We start from the raw sequence: 22,226 nt of genomic DNA, 5'->3' as shown, positions 1-22,226 counted from the left end.
GACCAAGGGCTTGGTCAAAGAGATGATTTTGAAAGAAGACATAAAAGATTTAGAAGTTTAGAAGGGGAAATACAGAAATTGGGAGCCATATGACTGTCAGCGCTCTCAATATTGTTGAGACAAAGGGAGGAGAAAATAGTCAAAACAACAATCAAAATAATGCAGTGCTGCTTTGGAGGATTTAAAAGTTGCAAACATTGTGTGGAAGTTATGAATGCAAATTCAAAATTAATGCACTGGTAAACTGAAAGTGTAGATTAGTGCGAATAATGGACATGAAAGGGTAACTGAATTGAGATAGACATCAGATATTATTTAAATGGTGAAAAGGCTCAAGGTGCTGAATGACCTAATCTTGTTCCTACAAATAATTTTTGCTCAGGACAGGACGCATGTGACACAGTTTTGCACACTTTGAACTTTTGCAGTGTAAAATTAAGGAAAAATATAACTAAAATTTTAAAAATGAAAATAATGTAAATATGTGAGCAACTGTGAGGTGAAACAACCTTACTCCCAAACATTACCAATGTTTTTCTGTATAAATACTAACAAAGAACTGTGTTTTTTCAACTTTCAATTGCTCTGAAACTCAGCTACGTGGATCCAGTCCTGCTCAAATATGTATGCTCAAATATGTATCCTGCTCAAATATTTTGACCTGTAGTCAAAATATAGGAACAGGAACAGGTCATTCAAATCTTGAACCTGTTTCAGATTCATTTAGATCTATATCACAATGCCAGTTACCCATTAATCTTCAGTGTCCTCACAGATCTACGTTGACTTTTGCTCATTCAGTCCAACAAATAAACAAGGCAGAAATGGGTACTGCAGATGCAGGAGATTAGAGCCAAGATTAGAGTGGTGCTGGAAAAGCACAGTAGGTCAGGCAGCATCCAAGGAGCAGGAAAATCGATGATTCGGACAAAAGCCCTTCATCGGGAATGATGATGAATGAACAATAAATGAACAAGTAGAGTTATAGAGTCTTATAGCATGGAAACAGATACTTTGGTCCAATTATTCCATCTCAACCATGTTCCAAAACTAAATTAATCCCACCTGCCATATCCCTCCATTTTTGTTTCAATTTATGCATTTATCAAAATGTCTTTTAAACATTGTAACTATAACTACATCCACTGCTTCCTCTGGCAGTTCATTCCATACACTAACCACTCTCTGCTTACAAAGGATGGCCCTCATGTCCTTTTAAATCTCTCTCCTCTCTGTCCAGTGAAAAGGTTCCAGCCTATTTTTATAACTCAAACTCTACTTGACATACAGAATAGTTTCAAAATTTGCATATCATAACAAAAACTTCGAAGTGCTGTGAATATGAAGAAGATTGTGCAGAATTTCTAAAAGGATATAGAAGTGACTTGCTCCTTCAGTGCACCAGTAGAGACAGGACGGGCTGAAGGACCTCTTTGTGTGTTGATTGTGTAATGAGGACAATGTTGGTGCGCCCTCTGATGGAGACGATGGCACGGTGCGCCCGCTGCTCCCTCTGCCGGTGCTTTCCGCCCTGCGCTGGGGACGCGCCCTTCCTTCAACCTCGCTCGTGTGCAACATGGAACCCGACAGGGTGGCAGGAGAAGCAGCTGCAGACACGCAAGGCGGGAAGTTCGGTGCAATCTGTGCCGAAGAAGAACGAAACGTCTTGCAGGAACTGTCGGAGTTGCCGGTGGAGACGGTGGGGAAGAGGCCGACATGCTCTCGTTGCAGGTACTTGAAGGTGATGTTGGCAGGAGGGGTCAGGCCTCGTTGAGCTAGAGTCAGCCCAGCTGTAAGTCAGGAGCTGAGTGTCACAGGACGGAATATTCCTGTCTCCCCTGCACCAAAACTCTAACAATGCTACTTGCATCGAAACATATCTGTCTCAAGCCCCTATAAATGCTACTGTGATCGAATATTAAATTATTTTTGACTTTATAAATCACCACTAATCGTTCTGCCCCAGGGAGTTTTTGGAGGTCTTGCTAGTTTTGACTGAAAGGGGCGGCAGCCTATGGCCCCCATCCTTAAATCTTTAGTCGTCATGGAGACCGAGAGACGCACTTGGGAAAGTCCTGTTGCAGTTCTCGCATTTGTAAACGCCTTGAGATTTGTCCTCAAGAAATAATTCATTAAAAAAAAAGTTTCAACGGGGAGGGCTTTTGACCCACCTTGTTTATATGAGCTCTCTTTTAGTGTTATTCTGGTAGACCTAATCCATTTTCCACATAGGCCCTGCAACATATCTCTTCCAATAATTCCAATACTTATCTTTTAAAAAAGACAATGTGCTTATCACCACCAAATTGTCAAGGAGTGCACTCCAGATTCTAACCTGGCAGTGCATAAAATATTTTTCCTCCTGTTGCCTCAAGTCGTTTTGCCATTCAACTGACCTAGAGTCATAGAGTTACACAGGATGGAAAGAGACCCTTTAGCCCATCATGTCTGCACAAATCGTTAAGTACCTATTGACACACTTTCTCTGCAGCATTGCAATTTAACCCTTGAGACTTTGAAACCAGTGTTGCACTATCTACTGTCATCCTGTTTTCAGCACTTGACCTGTAGTCATATGTTATTATGCTTCAAATGGTCATCTATGTACTACTTAAATGTTGCAATGCGTTCTGATCAGTACTACCCTTTTCAGGTCGTGAGTTCCAGACATCCATTAACCTCTGCATGAAAAAATTTTCCTAAACCCCATCTGAACCTTCTGTCCCTCCCTTTAACTAGCTTGCTGCTGATTATTGACCCCTGTACTAAGGGGAAAAATTATTTTTCCTGTCTACCCAATATTTGCCCCTCATAATGTCATGGAGTCAATCAAATTCCAGCCTATCTGGCCTGTCTACTTGAAACTCTTAAGCCTAGGCCGCATCTTATTGAATTTCCTCTGTACCTTCTCCATTGCAATCACATCCTTCCTAAAATGCGGTGACCAGAACTGAAAACAGTACTCCAGCTGTAGCCTAACAATGACCTCTGATTCTGTCTCATTCTGACAATGAGATAGTTTCTCTCCAGACAGCACATGATTTTGAACACCTCAATCAAATCTCTCAACTTTTTCTCCTGGTGCCGGGCCCAGTTTCATCAATTTATACATGTAAATGATGTGTTTCAAACTTCTCAGCATTCCACTGCTTTCACTTCCTGATATGCACTGCCCAGAATTGGATGTACTATTCCAGTTGAGGCTAAACCAGTACTTAATCGATGGTCAGGGTAATATCCTTCTTTATAAAACATAAGGTAACACATGTCTCATTAACTCCTTTCAAAAACCAGCCCAGCCACGTTCAGCAGTGTGTGTACATTTATCCCAACGTCCTTCTGGTTCTGCAGGCAATGTACCCCTTTCCATTAGACTTGTTAGAATTATATACTTTATATTGCCTTCGTGCTTGTGTATTGGTGTGCATACAAGTGCATATATGTATGAGCTGAAAGATGTGTGCATGTTATTTAAAGTGAATGCAGTGAAAACCAACAGCTGAAGCATTTGGATATAAAGAAATTTTAGAGTGGAAGATTGTGATGAATTGGAAAAAAAAGTTGCTCAAAACATCCACAGAAAAGTGTATTGTGCTGTGTATATTTTTCATAGTTTTTTAAAAGTTACTTGCAAAAGCATTGTTGGGTAATACAGTATATAAATATGTTCTGTTGCTGAAGATGATCTGAGCTTTATCGTTTAAAAAAAATTGTAAATAAGAATAACATAAGGATATTTTCAGTTCTTGGGAAACTACTTTCAAGTTTATAGAACATGACATTTTCAACTGCAATATACAAATGTGTATGTGTCTTGATGCCTGAAATGTGAAGATGAATTCTAAAATGTGATACACACAATGAAATCCTGCAATGAATAGTCTGGTATCTGAACCATGATTATTTGTTTTACATAGTTTTGTTCCAAGAAGGGAAAGATCAGCAAAGTGTATGGAACTGGAGAATACAATACACTGATGCTCAGGAGGGCAGTAGTAGACATGGAACTAGATCATGGAATATGTCAAGTACATAATTCAGAATTTTAATAACAAAACCATTGGATAAAAGAAACATGATGTTTATCTATTTATTCATGCCAATGATGGCAAGAGGTAATGACAGCACTTATGACATTTATTTCCTCCTGGTCTGATTTTTAATCACACCTTTGTAGCTATGTCAAGGATGTTTTTGGTGTTTACTCAGAATCTTAATGCTATTCATTAATTCCAATTAGTGCTACCTTAGTTGTTAAGGTATTGCACAAGATAATGAAGAACATTACCAAAAACCTTATCCATATTCTCAGAATTCTTTTGTCCAACAATGTTTGCAAAAAGATTTTCAAACAATTCATAATTAAAATATTGCTATTTTCTCCTTCCAGCTTGCTCATTGATTGCAGTTTGTTAATTTTGTAATTAACTGCTTTTTAATTTTGTAATTTTTAATCCCACCTTTTATTATAGTTGTTCGGTTGTTGTTAATTTCAGCTTTCCATTGGGATGTTACAAACTTAGTTGTAATATGTGACTTTTCTGGGAATGAAAAACTGGAGCCAGATTTGCCTGTGTGACCATATTTATAGACACATGACTATTAATAATAATTAAATGACTACGCAATTTTTACAGGCACCAAATTCCTTTTTAAATTCCGTAGTATTGGTGTATTGTCATCCCCGTTGAAGCGAAACGCTCAGAGACCATGTAGTTTAACTCCTTCGTCTCTCCTTCATCTTTATTCCGGGCCCTGGAGGGAGAGAGAACGATTGCCCATGAGCACAGGAACTTGTGTTCACGGTCTCCTCTGGAACAGCAGTTTCTCAATGAACTATATACTGATTTTACAGGGAGGAGCATCCATTACGGCAACATACATATTAATTGGGTGACCGTTAGAATCAGCGAGTGTAATAATAAAGATTAAGCCATCTGCTGTTACACAATGAATAACTGGCTCCACATAATGAATACTTTCACCTTGTTAAACTGACTTCCCATACTGAATGCGACCTCATCTTGTTAAATGGCTCTACGTAATAAATGTTTTTCCACTTTGTTAACCCATTACCCTTGCCTGCAGCACCCCATTGTTAACTGTAATTTCTTTTCTGATCTGAGTCATGCTCAGCTGAATGCTTTGTTTCAGAACTTAAGGTTCATTTCCAGACGTTTTGTTACCTTACTGGGTAACATCTTCAGTGGACCTCATGCGAAGCAATGTTGAAAATTCCTGCTTTTTATTGATATGTATGGGTTTCTTTGGGTTGGTGATGTCATTTCCTGTGGTGAAGCCACGTCCTGTTCCTTTTCTCAGGGGGTGGTACATGAGGTCTAACTCGATGTGTTTGTTGATAGAGGAAACCTTCGAGACCATCAATAATACACTTACTGGCATAAAATTCACTAAAGAGGAGGAAAACAACAACAAACTGCCATTCCTAGATGTTGCAGTTGAGCGAACAGCCAATGGGGAACTTCAAACCAGCATCTACAGAAAAACAACACATACAGACCAAATATTGAACTACAGAAGCAATCATCCCAACACCCACAAACGAAGCTGCATCAGAACATTACTTCAATGAACCAACACACACTGCAGCACAGAGGAACTACGTAGAGCAGAGGAAAATCACCTGTACAGTGTATTCAAAAACAATGGCAATGAATACCCAATGAACACAGTCAGCCGATTTCTCAGCTACAAACCCAAACAAGCGGACAAAATATGTCCAGAAACCCTAGCCACTCTCCCCTACGTCAAAGACATTCTCGGAAATAACTGCCAGACTACTTGGCATCATGGTAGCCCACAAACCCAACAACACACTAAAACAGCAGCTAATGAACTTGAAACACCCTGTGCAGACAATGAGCAAAACGAACATCTTTTGCAAAATACCGTGCAAGGACTGTAACAAACACTACGGAGGACAAACAGGCAGAAAACTAGCCACCTGGATATGTGAACACCAACTAGCCACAAAAAGACATGACCCTCTTTCACTAGAATCCTCACATACGGATGAGGAAGGACACAACTTCAACTGGGACAATACATTCATCCTAGGACAAGCCAAACAAAGACACGCACGAGAATTCCTAGAAGCATGACATTCCAACCAGAACTCGATCAACAAACACATTGAGTTAGACACTATCTACCACCCTCAAGAAAAGGAACAGGAAGTGACCACCACAGGAAATGACATCACCAACCCAAAGAAACCAAACCTATCAATTGAAAGCAGGAACTTTCAGCGTTGCTTTGCATGAGGTCCACTGAAGATGTTACCTAGTAGGGTAACAAAATGTCTGAAAACGAACCTTTCAGCACAGCGAGCAAACCTACATCTTTCCCTGCCTGCTTATACCTCATGCACGTTCTCAGATGGAGCGTGTCATGACCACAGGGTCGGATGTGATTTACCTTGGTGCATTGTGAAGGGAATTTGGCAAAATTTCTGGATTGGAAAGGGTGAAGGAATGTAGCATTTGGCTCACAGCTGGATTAATGGGAGCAGTGGTGTGAATAACTAATTTGAATATGCTAATTTGTAGGTTTACAGTCAATTTTTACAAACCATGTTCTAAGTGAGAAAAATTTTGACTTGTGGAGTTCAGTGTGAGAATGTATATAATTCTTTGATGCTTGCATCATATGTAGACAGGGCAGTTAAACATTTGGCACACTTGCATTCATTGCACAGATCTTTGAGTAGAGGAGTTGGTACAACATGTTTCAGTTGTACAGGGCATTGGTGAGGATTCTTTTAGAATACTGTGTCCAGTTTTGATCAGCCTGTCATAGGAAGGATATTATTAAGCTGGAGATGGTTCAGGAAAGATTTTCTAGGATTTCTGGGAATGGAGGGTTTGAGATATAAGGAGAGACAGGATAGGCTGGGATTTTTTTCACTGGAGCGCAGGAAATTTAGGGGTGACCTTTTAGAAGTTTAGAATCATGAGGGTGTAGACAAGATGAATGGTAGGTGTTTTTTTCCCTAGGGTGGGGGATTTCATGACTGCGGGCATGTTTTTAAGATGAGTTGAGAAAGATTTATAAAAGACATGAGGGGCAAAAGAGAATGGTTTGTGTGTGGAATGAACTTCCAGAGGAAGTGGTGGATGCGTGTACAGTTACAAGGTTTAAAAGCCATTTGGATATGTACAAGAATAAGAAATATTTGGAAGGATATGGGCCAAGCATAGGCAGGTGGGACCAGTTTAATTTGGGATTATGGTTAGCATGGACTGGTTGGACTGAAGGGTTTGGTTCCGTGCTGTATCACTCTGTCTACGGTCATTCACTTTGAATCCAAGAAAAACAAATGGGATATTTTTGAATTGACAAAACCAGAAACCTTGGGTACATGAGTGGATTTGTATTAGAATTTGCGTACATCAGTTGGAACTAGTTATCGCATTAAAAAAACATGCGTGTCAATGGGCTTTAGTCTTTTACTTCTTTTACTTCTTATGGGGAATATCATATTGTCAAAAGTAATGTATCAATAATATTTTGGAAAACCACCTAAAATTTGTCATTTCTTAATGGCATTACATATAATAGACAGTCTGGATTCTTTGAATAAGCATAGTACTCAGAGGTGTCTAACCACAATTACTAGAGAATGTTTTGTATTAAGTTTGTTGATTTTTGAGCTGTAGTTTCAGGCACCTTAGTAAGACTGCTTCAGAGTATTGCATTCAGTTGTGGGCATTATTTCGCCGAAAGGATATATTAACCTTGGGTTATATTGCAAATTTATCACTTTTGTTCAAGAGTTGTAAGGAATATAAAATTGAGGAATACACTGAAATATTGTTGTTCAAGTATTAAAGTATTGCACTTTTCCTTCTTCACTAAATATCTTCACAACAATACATTGTTGCTCTAAATATTTTTTCACAATAATATTGTCCAACTTCAGGTCTTTGATTCAGACTTTATCTGTATGTGTCAGAATTAAAGAGTCCTTTACAAAATTCCACCTGTATGCACTTTTTTACAGTTGTTTTGAGTTCTCCAAGAAACATACATAAATCAAAAATCCTTAAATATCTTAGAAATATTTCTGTTGTTAAATTATTTCACAAGTGTAAAGGTTCACTTGACGACATGATAACATGCTGTATTTACAAAACAAATAGTTCCTGGAATATAATGAGTTATTTTTTTCAGCAGAGTTATCTCAGAAAAAGTTGAAGAGTTCATGCCTCACTTTGTTTTGGTGTTTTATACAAAAACAAAATATAATCTGGTTACTTTCCCATTTGATGATTTTCATGAGGGCTTTTGTCTTCAGTACTCCTTCATTGATGTACAGAAGTAAAAGAGAATGACACTTTAAAACAGTAACTTCTGCCAAACTCCATAGATTTTCCTTGAATCAAGTGCAGGGCGAGTAAAGAGCAGGACACATAGTGGGTTTTTAAAATTATGTTCTTTTAAGTTTCTTTGGATGACACATCTCCAGAATGCAAAATGGACTCTTGTTTTGCATCTCTGATTCACATTATTATCACAACCAAATCTGTTAAAGCAGGGGCTAATGTATTGGTTCTTCGATAACTTATCTGTGAATTTTGTATTTGAAACAACAGTAGCAATATTGGTTAAAGATGGAACCCACAATATTGACTGGTTGAGAACTACTCAGCTGACTCATCTCACACTTGGATATTGTTGGTAAGGTGAACATTTATCCCAAAGCACATTATGGTTTCTGTGCCAGGAGATTCACAGTGGAATTATATCGCCATTCTTTGACTGTACTGGCTGAAAATCCTGGAACATCCTTCCAAGTAGCACTGTGCGTATATCTACATTACGTGAATTGCAAGAAAGAGATCACCACTGTCTCAATCCTGCTCTGCCATTGAAGATTTTGGAAAATCTGATTACTCTGTATTGCTGCCAACTCCCAATAACATTTTACTGCTTGCTGAACAAAAATCTATCTACACCTGTCTTAAAAACATTTAAGGACTCTTCTTCCACAATCTTTTCAGGGACCGTTCCAAAGATTCTCAAACCTGAAAGAGAAAGAAATTGTCTACTCTATTTTAAATGGGTGACTCCTGATTTTTAAACAGTGACCACCAGTTCTACATCCTCTTAGAAGAGGAAAAATCCTTTTCACATTTGCCTGTCTAACCTTTCCTCGTAAGTCAGATTGCCCATTCTAGGTAAACCTTCTCTGAATTGCCTCCTACACATTTACATTCTTCCTAAAATAAAATGACCAATTTTATGGTCTATATTCTAGATGCAGTTTGACCAGTGCCCTGTATAATTTGACCTCACAATAAATGATAACATTGTAATAGCTTTCTTAAGTATTTGCTGTAGCTGCATGCTAACCTGTTGTGGTTCAAGTATGAAAATACCCAGATCTCGCTGCAATTTGTCACTGTTTCAAGAACATGCTTTTTTTAATGCTTCCTGCCAAAATGGATTACTTCATATTTTGCCACATCTTTGTCCACTCAATATAAGTTTTCAATATCTTACATCCTTTTCACAATTTATTTTCCATCTTCGTGTCATAAGTAAATTTGGCAACTATATCACATTTATGCAAATTGTAAACAGTTGAGGTCACAGTCCAATTATTGTGATGCACCATTTATTAAATATTACCAACCTGAAAAAGGCCTATTTACACCTATTCTGAGCTATCTGTTTGCCACCAGTTTTTTTTGTTGATGCCAATATGTGATCCTGTACACCATGAGTTTTTAGCTTTTGCAGTAACCTTTGATGTGGCACCTTATCAAGTGCCTTCTAGAAATTGAAATACGATACATCTATCAATTCCCCTCTATCCATAGCAAGTATTACCTCCTCAAAGAACTCCACTAGATTGGTCAAATATTATTCCCCTTTCACAAATCCATGTTCACCCTGTCTGATTACTTTGAACTTATCCAAGTGCCCTGCTGTAATTTCTCTAATAATATCATCTAACATTCTCCCCATGACAGATGTTAAGCTAACTGGCCTGTACTTTCTAGGTTTATGTCCATATCATTGTTTGAATAAAAGAGTTTCATTAACTATGTTATGATCTAGCAGCACTGTCCAGCCACTTTTAGGATGAAGTGCATCAGGACCTAGGCACTTGACAACCTGCAGCTCCAACAATTTACTCAGTATCACTTGTCTGCTGGTTGTGATTTTCTCAAGGTTTCTCTCTCTCTCTTCCATTTCCTGATTTGTCGCTGCTTTGACGATGTTTCAAGTGTCATCTATGTCGCCCTATAATGACAGATACAAATGCATTTCCTTATACACTCTTGATAGTGTGGCCCAATTTAGCTCTGACTCCATTTATAAATTTGATGACACCACTGTAGTGAATCAGATCCCAAACAACAACAACAAAACAGAGTACAGGAAAGAGACAACTTAGTGGCATGGGTGTAAAGTCAACAATCTCTCCCTCAATGTCAGCAAAACAAACAAGTTGGTTATTGACTTCAAGAAGCGGAATGAAAGAAATTACAGAGAGTTGTGAACACAGCCCAGTCCACTATGAAAACCAATCTTCCTTCCACTGACTCTATCTACATTTCCTGCTGCCTCAGGAAAGCAGCCAACATAATCAAAGACCCCCTCCCACCCAGATTATACTATTTTCCACCCTTTCCCATTGGGCAGAAGATATAAGTTTGAAAACATGTTCCAATAGTTTCAAGAACACATTCTTCCTCACAATAGCCAGGCTTCTGGACAGACCCCTCCTACATGAGAGTTGATCTTTTTCTGCATCTTCTCTGTAGCTATAACATTATACTCTCTATTCAGTTTGGTTACCCTGATGTACATATGTAAGATATGATTTGTCTGGTTAGCATACAATACTTTTCACTGTACCTCAGTACATGTGACAATAATAAAGCAAGCCATATCAAATGCCTGTTTAATTCAAATGCCCTTTACATTATTAATTCCCTAATCTCATTTTCTGTCAGACTCACTTTAATAGCTACGTTTTTTAAAATAAATAATATTTTTGAGAAACACTTTCTGTTTTTGTATTTCTCTAACTTAGAGTAAGTTAGCTTACTCTAATTTTTTCATCTGTTAATTTTTTGGTCATTCTTCACTATTTTAAAAACACTCTGTCCACTGTTCTGACCTGTCGCCTGCCTTTACACAACTCAACTTTATTTGATAAATCTTTAACTTTTTTTTTCCTTATTCATTGGAATGCCCCTCTTCTGTATGTTCAGAAATATCACTTAAAGGTCTGCCACTGCTTCTCCGTTGTCTTATCCTTTAAACTAATGCGCTAATTCACTTTAGCAAGCTTTGTTTTCATGCCCTATAAATGCTCTTTAAACATTTTATTTTAAACAAGCCATGGACCCTCTTCTCTCCCTCAAACAATGTAAAATTCAATAAATTTTTATTGCTGCTACCAGAGGACATCTTTACAATGGGATCATTAAATATTCCTATCTCATTACACAACACCAGGTCTAATATAGTCTGCTGTCTGGTTAGCCCCAGAATTGTTTTAAGAAACTATCCTTAAAAACATTTTATGAACTCCTAGGTTATCTTTGTCCATCTGACTTTTAAAGTCACTGTGTAAATTAAAATCTCACATTATTATCGCCATACCTTTCTGACAAGCTTTCATTATTCCTTCCTTTGTACTACCAGACTATGGGGATACTATAAGGGATCGTGTATACCACTTTTTGCCTTTATCATTTCTCATTTTTACCTAAATTATTTCTACATCTAGCCTTCCTGAACCAAGATCATCCTCTCTATCATTAACTAACAGAACCACTGGCCACCTTTTTCTAGTTTCTAGTTATTCTTAAATGACCTGTATCTTTCAAGACTGAGATTCCAGCCCTTGTCATCCTATAGTTCCGTCACTGTAACAGCGATCAGATCATAACTATTCATTTCTATTTGCAGTGGCTATTCAATTTTTTTTTTGTTTTGAATTGCTACCTGCATTCAGAGACAGGGCCATTTATGTTATGTTTTTACTGTCTTTGTAAATTCCAGTTTTATTTGTTAGTTCACTCTTAGATCCATGCTCTTTATTTCTATGGTCTGTTTATCATTTTTCCATATTAACACATTTGTCTTTGGTCATGGTTCCACTATTTGATTTGCCACATCTTCCCATAGTTGGTCTCTTTCCCTCACTATTCTGTTTAAAATCTTGTCTACTTCCTTAATTATGTGGTTGGCAACAATACTGGCAAACAGTTGGTTCAGTTGGACACCACCACATTGGTGCAGCAATGATCCCTCTAAGTTGAGTGGCTGAAAGCGCATGCTACCACTCCAGTATTCTGGGTCAACATGCCGATCGCTGCATTGAATTGCTGTGATTAGATTAGATTGGATTCCCTACAGTATGGAAACAAGTCACACCAACCCTCCGAAAATTAACCCACCCAGACCCATTCCCTTACCTGACATTTACCCCTGACTAATGCACCTAACACTATATGTAGCATGACCAATTCATATGACCTGCACATCTTTGGATTATGGGAGGAAACTGGAGTACCTGAAGGAAACCCATGCAGACACGGGGAGAATGTGCAACCTCCAAACAGACAGTCACCTGATGCTGGAGTCAAACCCAGGTCCCTGGCGCTGTGAGGCAGCAGTGCTAACCACTGAGCCATCGTGCTGCCTGGAGTGCATACACATTTCGTTAGTACAGCAACTTGCTGCCAGCCCATATGTTTGATGTTAATGTTTCCTGGCTGGCTACAGATTCTTAGGGAGCAGGAAATTTTGAACAGCATCTTCCCAATTTCCACACTTAGCTCTGAATCTGTGGTCACTGACATTTGCTGTCTCCTTGATATACTTATAATGGTGAGCATTGTTAGTCCTACTATCATTTCAGCACAAAATCCACTTCATTTCATCCAAATGAGAATTCAGAAAGCATGAATTTTGGTGATGATTAAAGTGAATAAAGCAGAAAGGTAGGGTTGACAACAGTGTGCTCTCTTGATTGCAGTATACCTGGGTTAAGGACCTGTCAAAGCTCTTTCAACGTTGTCCCAAAAATGTATTTCAACCAAAATCACAATAGCTTTGCACATGGGCATCAAAGCTTGTGCAGCTATTAATAATATTTGAGGGAATGCTGATTCCCCAGTTGCAGCACTTCTGCCCCACAAATCTACTTCTCTTACACAAGTGTTTGAACACCGTATTCATCTCTAATCAGATATGTCAACGTGCATTGACTCTGGTAATAATGTGGAGATTATGTGCTTTGAGGTTCTGCTTAATTTAAAAAATGAGAGGTAGTCTTATTTGAAATGTGTGTGATCCTGAGGGTATTTATGAGTGTTGGTGCCAAGAGGCTGTACCTCTTGTGGAACACACCAGAACTCGGGACAGAGTTCTAGAATTTAAGTCTTCCTTTTGTGATCAAAATTAAGACAATAATTTCCCTATGTAGTTAGCTCATGCAATTTTCTTACCCAGAAAACAGTGGACACTGGGTCATTGAATTTATCCAAGGTAGGATTAAATCAATTTTTCAAAGACAAGGGAGCCTGGGATTATGTGGGGCAGACAAGAAAGTTGATATGGCAAACAGATCAGCCATGATCCTGTTGAATGGTGGAGAGGATTAAAGCACCAAGTGGAGTACCTCTGCTTGTAAACCCTATTTCTGACCACAAGCATAATCTTGAGCTTCTGGTTTTCATTTCAGATTTAGCACAATAATATTTTGCTTTTGTATTCTCATCGCCTCCTCTCTTTTGTCATCTCACAACCAGACTTCTATTCACACACTACATAGAGTCATAGAGATGTACAGTATGGAAACAGACCCTTCGGTCCAACCCGTCCATGCCGACCAGATATCCCAACTCAATCTAGTTCCACCTGCCAGCACCCGGCCCATATCCCTCCAAACCCTTCCTGTTCATACACCCATCCAAATGCCTCTTAAATGTTGCAATTGTCCTGAAGCAAATTGCACATGATCCCTGAGTTTCAAAATATACAATATATAATTCAGTCTCAATAAATTCAAGCCTGAGGCTGAAACATGCATTCCATCTCAGATCGATCAAAGAACTTTCTCAATTTTTGTAGCAAACTGGACCACTGAGTATCTGAGTTCTCCCTTACTGCTCTGATCCCAACTGGTTATTATTGAATAAGTCAGATTCCAGACTGAAATCTAGGTTGATAATGTTTTTTTTTGCCTTTGACAATGTATTTTTTACACTGAAACACAATGCTGCAGATTCAGTTTTAAAAATACAATATTAATATTGTACACTTACATCAGGAAGTGTTTCATCTCCAAAAGGAAAGTTAAAAATGAAAAAGTAAAGTTTTGTGCTTGGTGCCCACCAAAAAGAATCTAAAACAACTCAATTTAATTTGTACACAATGAATTCTGTTCACTGGGTATGTATATCAGTTAGAAACTTGAGTACTGTGGTCTGTTCTGTTGTATTGGTCCATTCCATTCACATGGTGGTGCTGTGGTGAACAGCTTTACATTAGAATCAAAATCCGAACCCTTTAGTATAGAACCTCCCAGCGAAAATGGGTTATCATTACAAAAGCTGAACAGACCTTGGAGTTTTGAAATTCATTATTTGAAGAAAACTTTCAAACACTGGAATGTTTTGACAGTGGAATCTGACATTTCATTCATCTGTTCTGATTTCCTTCACAGCAAACTGAACAGACCCTTTTTCTTTTGAATAATCCAGATTACAGTTTGATATAAGGTGAATAAAATGTCATACATTTTGGGATTAAGATTTAGAAATAGAGGCAGATGGTCATGGGTCAGATCTGAAGATGATTCGTTTTTACATTCATTTGAAACAGTGATCTAAATGCATCAATTCCAAGATAGTGTATGACCGTTTCATGTATCTGGGAGAACCCCAATAGTGTTAATGGCTGGAATGTTTACATTACTGAGTTTACAACAGTCCAGAAAGCCAGCAGATGTGTGTTTCTCCGTAGAAACGACAAAAAAAGCTTGTGCATGCACAAGTATGTGATTTGTGACAATTGAGGATGGTTCATTAATACCAGAGGACGAACAGACAGCTAACACACTGTGCGTCAATTTCATTAGCGTTGTAAAATTGGCATTCGGCTAGCCAAAGTTTGAAGAAATTCTTGCCTGAGCCTTCCTTCTCCTCTTTGGTCCATTTATCTTCCAAAGAAGACAGTTGTCTGGACAGCATTGACACCTGTTGAGGATTGCCCTCCCTGACTCTAAGGTATTGGTGATATACCATAATTATCTGGGTTGATGTTTTACCCTATGTGAATCACCCATTTGAACTCTCTAGTCATTGGACATGGGACAATTACTCGTGATGTCAGAATAACCATGTCTCCTTGCCCAACCACAGCTTGAGGTCAGCTACAATTTTGTGAGAACAGACTCTTATTTTTCCTCAAAACCTTGGAAATTGAGAGTCGGTGGACTGGTAGTCTTTGTGAACTTTATCTTTAACTTGCCTTTTGTTTGTCAGAACTCCTGTGTTTGGACAAAGTAGATAATTGCTGTTGTAGCAGTTTTATAAAATGTTGTACTAGTAAACATACTACAAAATACTGCAAAGAAACCAGACTCTAATTTCCAACAGTTCCATGGATACTGACTGCAGTCAGCAAGTACTGATTATCAGTGAGTATTGCTCAGGGCAACATAATTGAGCTTAAGATAATCCTTAGTCATCGACTGTTTATTTTTATTCTTCCATGACATATCAGCATCGCTGGCAAAGCCAGCATTTACAATCCATCCCAAATTACCCTTGAACTGGATGATTTGATCGGCTACTTTCACGGTCATAGAACTTGGAAAATTACAGCATTGTATGGGCCCTTCAGCCCTCGATGTTGAGCCGCCCTGTAAAACCAGTCCCTACTATTCTCTGAGTAAAGAAACTACCTCTGACATCTGTCCTATATCTATCATTCCTCAATTTAAAGCTATGTTGTCTTGTGTTAGCTTCACCAACCGAGGAAAAAGGCTTTCACCGTCCACCCAATCTAACCCTGTGATTATCTTATATGTCTCGATTAAGTCACCTCTCAACCTCCTCCTATTTAACAAAAATAGCCTCAAGTCCCTCAAGCTTTCCTCGTAAGACCTTCCCTCCATACCAGACAACATCTTAGTAAATCTCCTCTGAACGCTTTCCAAAGCTTCCACATCCTTCCCATAATGCGGTGACCAGAACTGTATGCAATACTCCAAGTGCGGCTACGCCAGAGTTTTGTATAGCTGCAGTATTACCTCGTGATCCTTAAATTCGATCCCTCTACCAATAAAAACTAACACACTGTATGCCTTCTTAACAGCCCTATTAAGCTGGGTGGCAACTTTGAGGGGTCTATGTACATGGACACCGAGGTCTTTCTGTTCATTTACATTACCAAGAATCTTACCGTTCGCCTAGTATTCTGCATTCCTGTTACTACTTCCAAAGTGATTCATCTCACATTTTTCTGCATTAAACTCCATTTGCCACCTCTCAGCCCAGCTCTGTAGCTTATCTATATCCTTCTGTGACCTATAACATCCTTCGGCACTATCCACAACTCTACTGACCTTAAGTGTCATCCACAAATTTACTAACCCATCCTTCTTTGCCCTCATCCAGGTCGTTTATAAAAATGACAAACAGCAAGGGACTCAAAACGGATCCCTGCAGTACACCACTAGTAACTGAATTCCAGGATGAATATTTGTCATCAACCACCATTGTCTTTCAGCGAGCCAATTTCTGATCCAAACCGCTAAATCGTCCTCAATCCTATGCCTCGGTATTTTATGTAGTAGCCTACCGTGGTAACCTTATCAAACGTCTTACTGAAATCCATATACTCCACATCAATAGCTTTACCATCTGTTTGGTCACCTTCTCAAAGAACTCAGTAAGGTTTGTGCGACACTACCTACCCTTCACAAAACTGTGTTGACTAACCATAATCAACTTATTCCTTTCTAAATGATTAAGCATCAAACATATTGCTGTGGTGGTACATATAAGTCACGTCAGCTAAGGCTGTCAGATTTCCTTCCCTAAAGGACAGTAATGAACTTGACATGATTTTGGATATACTCTGATTTACCACGTCTACCCAAATTTGATCCCTTTTCCTCACTGTTCAGTTAAAATCCTGTCTACCTCCTTAATTATGAGGTTGGCAAGAATATCTTTCAAGATTCTTTAGAGTATGGAACAATTCATATAGATTGGAGGTGGCTAATGTGGGATCAGAGAGTCCTAGAGTCATGCGAATCATTGTTTTTTTTTCTGGAATGGTAGGCAGTGACTGGTGGGGTATCATAGGGACCAGTGCTGGGATCACGGCCTTTCACAATATATGTAATGCTTTACATGAGGGAAATAAATGTAATATCTCAAAATCTCCAGACAACACAAAGCTGGATGGAAGGGTGAGCTGAGAGGTGGATGCAGAGATATTGCAGTGATACCCCACCAGTACCCCACCCTTTAATCTATATGAATTGTTCCAGAGTCTAAAGAATCTTGGAAGGTATTCTTGCCAACCTCATAATTAAGGAGGTTGACAGGATTTTAACTGAATAGTGAGGGAAAGGGATCAAATTTGGGTAGATGTGGTAAATCAGAGTATATCCAAAATCATGAGTGGACAAATGCACAGCACCTGCAATATAACATGGATAAATGTGAGGTTATCTGCCTTGTAGCAAAAATCAGGAAAGCAATGAACATAATCAAAGACTCCCTCCTACGTCGGTCACCCTTGTTCCACCCTCTTCCGTCTTACAGAAGAATTCAAGAACAACTTCTTCCCTGTTATTAGACTTTTGAATTACTACTTTAATGTTAATGGTGATCTCCCTCTGCACCTTCTCAGCAGCTGTAACATTGTATCCTGCACTGTGTTCTGTTACCCTGATGCACTTGTATGGTACAATCTGCCTGTAATGCACATAAGACAACACTTTTCACTGTAACTCAGTACGTGACAGTAATAAATCAAGTCAAATTGGAGGCAGATTATTATTTCCCTGTAAATTGAGAGGTGAATGTACAACACGACCTGTGTGATCTCATGCACTGGTTGCAACTGCCTGCAAGTGCAGCAGGCAGTAAAGAAGGCAAACTATATGTTGGCCTTCATAAGAGAGAGGATCAGACTACAGAAACAAGGATGTCTTGTTGCAATTATATAGGGCATTGGTGAGGTCACACCTGGAGTATAGTGTGCAGTTTTGGTCTCCTCATCTGAGAAAGAATGTTCTTGCTACAGAGGCAGTGCAGTGCAATTTTACCAAATTGATTTCTGGCAGGACTGACATATGAAGAGAGATTGAGTCGTTTAGGACTATATTCAGTGAAGCTTAGAAGTATGAGGGATCTCAAAAACTCAAAATTCTAACAGGACCTATCCATATAAAGGACGTTCCTGATTATCGAGGAGTCCAGAATCAGGGGTCAAAGATAAGAGGTAAACCTTTCAGGATTGAGATGAAGAGAAATTCCTTGATCCAGAGAGTGGCGAGCCTATGCACTGACTACCACAAGAAGTGTTAAGGCCAAAACAAGGAGGTGGTAGATATACCTCTTATGGCTAACGGGATCAAGGGGTGATGGAATAAGGCTGACAATTGCTACAATCGTCTGATGAGCCATCACTGTCACCATTATCTGGAGAGGAAATCTGTTTAGTGAGTGATGTAGATGCAGTCGTCTCCTGCACTTCTGACATACCCACATGCTCTTAATCTGTGATGTGACCAGTTTGGTAAACATGCTATCCACATAGATGTTAGCTGCAGTCTCATTGAAACCTTCAATCATGTTCTAAAACCAAAGCACAAATTTTTGAAGTTGGAGATGCTTCCCAGACATATGATTGCCAAGGACATGTGGAGCATTGATGACTGCCTATGTGGCAGGTGATAGACATTCCACACAACCAAGTTGTCTTGCTTTGCCTTCAGCATTCTTGCAGACTATTCACTTTAAATAAGAGACTAGAAAGTTCAAAGTAAAAGGACTTAGCATGCAGCTCCTGTCCATCCAGCTCTTGGCAAACCGATATGCATTAGGTGCTCAGCAACCAATTAGCTTATAGATTTGCTGTGATCTGATGAATTTAGTCAAAACTTGATGCATGCTGATTCCTAGCTGCTGTCTATGAGAGACTTCCATAACTTGCAGGTAAGAGAAAACCTCAATGTTTGGTCCAAATTTGTATCTCCCCACTCTACATTGTCTCCAAACAACTCTCACTGCATAATTTGCAGCAAAGTATGGCATAAAGGAGCCCCAGGAAAACTGAAGTCAATGGAAAAGCAAGAAAATCACCACTGATTTCTTATTTAGAAAAGAATATGGTTCTGGGTGTTGGAAGTCAGTCATCAACCCCAGAACATCACAGCAGAAGTTTCTTTGGTGATGCCTCAAGTCCAACTATATTCAGTTGCTTCTTCATAAGGTTTAACTTCAGTACAGGAACCAAGTATCACTGATCCTCAGTCATCTTTCAATACTCACATCATCTGCAAATATACAGATGTTAGAAGAAAGTGTCAGATTTATTCTGTGCTGTTGGTCTCATTACTACTGTACAAAATTTAGGCCATTCATTAAACTTGCTGCTAAGTTTGATCCTTGCTTCGCTTTGGCAAGTTTGAAATTTTACGTTTAGATTAAAATATTGGAGAAATTTACTCACTTGGTGAGACTGTGAAGCTGATTGTTACTTGTCCTGTATATCTGAATTCTCCAGTCTGTTGATAGTGATTGATTGTTTATTTTTACGACAGACAACATGTAAGACAATTGGATTTAAATCTTATAAAGTAATCTTTTAGTTTAAAAGCATTTAATTTACAAGATGACATTGGCAGCTGTATCCTAGCTTTTTGAAATAATGAAGCTGAATAGTTAAGTTTCAACATATTTGCGATTTTCTGGAAAACAGCAATGGCAAGCAGCTCTGTCATTGAGAATATATCTGCTTGCTTGTGACTGATTAGAGCATGTCATAATGGCAGTCACAGCTGGTGCAAATCAAGCAATACCATAATCCAATCTTTTTAATTAAACAAATGTCAGGTCTGTTTTGATCAAAATCTTTTTTGCAGTTATTAACATTTGCCATCACATTCAAAGGGATAGCTTGATGGCAAATCACAGAACTGTCATAAAACCTCAGCGTGATTTTGATAGCTTGCTAAAATAAATATAACTTCTATTTACTTTTTATTAGTTGTAGTTTGTACACAGAACCCCCTCATAAGTCTTTCCTGCAGAAACAGCAGAGGTCTTATGGCTGTCAATTAGCTGCCGCTTTGCTCGAGAAGTCACAGCGGGGCTTCTTTGTGTGCTCTTTGTTTTCAGCTAGTGCTTCTCCCAGGGAGTTCCAGAACCTCTGCACCACTCAGTTCCCAGTATGGCAGTTTTAAAAGCCTGGATTATTCTGGACCAGCTAACTGGAATGAATCTGTGAAACGCGCACACTGGCCTTTTTATTTGCACTATTGATAAGATAACTTAGTAACTGGCAAATCTACATTTGGACATTTTAGCATTTAAAAATTACATAAATATTTGTTACTGCTGATTTACAGAATTTGGATAACTAAAAAGCAAGAGCAGGTGTTTTTGTCCAAATATCTGGCTGTAACTCTTTGTTTGTTCTGGCGCAGCAGAGGAATTTGTAACATTGTTGCTATTGTTCTGTGTGACTGCATGAAATTAATATTTAAATATTATTCAGAGCTGATTCTAATATTGTGGACATTTATCTGAGTTAGAGCAGATATTGCAAATTGCTTAAGTCCATCTCTTTCGGTATGAATAAAAAGTACAGTCCTTTAGGATTTACAGATATTTTAGTAAAATTTTTAAAATTGCAGAGGATCAAAGCAGGGATTTGCAGGTGATGCAGTCTCATGGTGTATTATGAGTAGATTCAGGGTCATGGCTGGAAGGAAAATAATCAAATATTTGTGCTATAGTGGCTCTATTCTCCAGTAAAAGTGAAATCACTTGTTTTGATCAAATTAAATATTTGTTTATAAAATGTATTTATTTCAGAGCTTTGTTATCATTAAATGAACATGCTATCAGAAAATACTACAGTACTTCTACGAGTCAACATGTTGATGGTATTTTTCATTACAAGTAGAATGGGAGTGGTATGAGTAAACTTTTTAATTTAAGCTACTATTGTAAACATTCTAAAGCATTTTTTGCTGTTTGATACTCAGGGACTGGCCGAATTTGCTTCTACTTCTAAAGATATTTCAGTTCCTGAAATATTGATTCATGTGGAGCTCAGTCTCCAGTAGTTCTCACTGCAGTACAATAGTTGGTCTTCATGTGTGACTTAAGACAGTGGATGTTTCATGGTTATTTGGCCATAAAGTGAAGCATCAAAAACGAACCTCCACTTGACCTCCCCGATTTTTACAGGTTTTCAGTGTTTTTTAAAGTGGGGTTTAATTTAGAACAATAAAGAACCCAGCCTTCCTTGATATATTTTTCCCTTCCCTAACTGCTTGGAAATTGCCATTGAAACTTTGATTCATGTGGTTCAGTATGATATAAAATCACATGATACTTTAACAGCTGAGCCTATGACAGGGTTTTCACACCTGATCATATTTAGATGGAATGGGGGAAATAAAATTTGCTTTAGACATCAGGAAAGCAATGACAGCATACAAACAGACTGGATGTGATAGAAACCTTCGAAAGATACAATGGTCTTGCTCTATTCTGATCATTTGTAGAGAAATGAGATGCCTGGAATTTTTAACATGAAAATTAAGTTGTAACCGTCTGCCTCTGACTGATGATGGTTGCCAGCTCTTCCTGGTAATTAAGTTGTGTTTGAAATAAAGAGGTTATCTGGTTTAACTACAAGAAATGTTTTAAACGTTTTAATCAAATTAGATTCGGACAGAAAGTGAGGAATCTACAAAAACCTTGTATAACTTTCTATGCTGTACCCGTTGCTTTGATATTTACCTAATATTTTTAGGATCCTCAAATGTGTTGTACTGTAAAGAGTAAAATTATAATTAGGTTTTTTTGGGTGATAATCTCACATGGGGAGTTTTTACAATTAAATCTGTAAATGACATTTTGATGTCAAAAATGGTAAAAGAGTAAGCTACACTCTGACTCTTAGAGTATTTCTTAAGG

At 38.4% G+C, this 22,226-nt stretch overlaps 1 protein-coding gene across 1 annotated transcript in view; it reads left to right on the top strand.

The window, feature by feature from the left end:
• The first annotated feature begins 1,540 nt into the window (after positions 1–1,540).
• dtwd2 (DTW domain containing 2) overlaps positions 1,541–22,226 on the top strand; it is a 103,616-nt gene continuing 82,930 nt past the window's right edge. The window contains exon 1 of the mRNA XM_072584302.1: positions 1,541–1,731. Within this exon, the coding sequence (XP_072440403.1) occupies positions 1,577–1,731 (155 nt within the window). The 5' untranslated portion in view covers positions 1,541–1,576. The remainder of the gene's footprint in view (positions 1,732–22,226) is intronic.

This window comes from Chiloscyllium punctatum, chromosome 2 (assembly GCF_047496795.1).
Source record: "Chiloscyllium punctatum isolate Juve2018m chromosome 2, sChiPun1.3, whole genome shotgun sequence".
NCBI classification, from domain to species: Eukaryota; Metazoa; Chordata; class Chondrichthyes; order Orectolobiformes; family Hemiscylliidae; genus Chiloscyllium; species Chiloscyllium punctatum.
This window is presented reverse-complemented; position numbering and strand designations above follow the sequence as displayed.